At 38.4% G+C, this 615-nt stretch overlaps 1 protein-coding gene across 1 annotated transcript in view; it reads left to right on the top strand.

Moving 5' to 3' along the window:
• The window catches only part of IKBKAP (inhibitor of kappa light polypeptide gene enhancer in B-cells, kinase complex-associated protein), a 111,808-nt gene that overhangs the window by 3,751 nt on the left and 107,442 nt on the right, over positions 1–615 (top strand). Inside the window, exon 2 of the mRNA XM_012638524.1 lies at positions 224–428. Coding sequence (XP_012493978.1) covers positions 279–428 — 150 coding nt within the window. The 5' untranslated portion in view covers positions 224–278. The remainder of the gene's footprint in view (positions 1–223; positions 429–615) is intronic.

The raw sequence follows: 615 nt of genomic DNA, 5'->3' as shown, positions 1-615 counted from the left end.
TTTTTTTTTTTTCCTACTTAGATAGATTTCAGAATCCTCAATTATTGACCATAACTATATACAGTGGGTCAGGTTGCTGTCACACATCTGTATGTGGGTGTGTGCTTAGAGAGGGAGCTTTTTTTTCTTGGTTATTCTAACTACCACTTCTCTACCCCCTGAATCATTTCACTTATGTAGGTGTGGTCATTTATCACTATTAAGCTATTCCTTTATTTCTTAGGGATTAATGCTTCATCAGGGGATATCTGTACTTTTTTCTTGGATATCACTTCATCATGCGAAATCTGGAGTTACTTCGGACCTTGGAGTTCAGGGATATTCAAGCTCCAGGGAGACCTCAGTGCTTCTGTCTTCGAACTGAACAGAAGTCAGTGCTCATTGGCTCAGAACATGGACTGATAGAAGTAGACGCCACCAGAAGAGAAGTAAGTTACTGATAGAGAATGCTACTCCTGGGTATGACCCTTGACTTGTCTTCTTCCAAACTTTCTTCCCCCAGGATAGTCTTTCTTTACATCTTATTGAATTTATATCTTTTTAAAATTCTCTTTGCTTTATATAGATGTCGTGTTAGACATAGCTTAAATAGTAACCTACCTTTAACTCTGCTGC

This window comes from Propithecus coquereli, unplaced genomic scaffold (genome assembly GCF_000956105.1).
Source record: "Propithecus coquereli isolate 6110/MARCELLA unplaced genomic scaffold, Pcoq_1.0 Scaffold130, whole genome shotgun sequence".
Classification (NCBI taxonomy): domain Eukaryota; kingdom Metazoa; phylum Chordata; class Mammalia; order Primates; family Indriidae; genus Propithecus; species Propithecus coquereli.
Note: the sequence above shows the minus strand (reverse complement) of the source record. Positions and strands in the feature narration are given on the sequence as shown.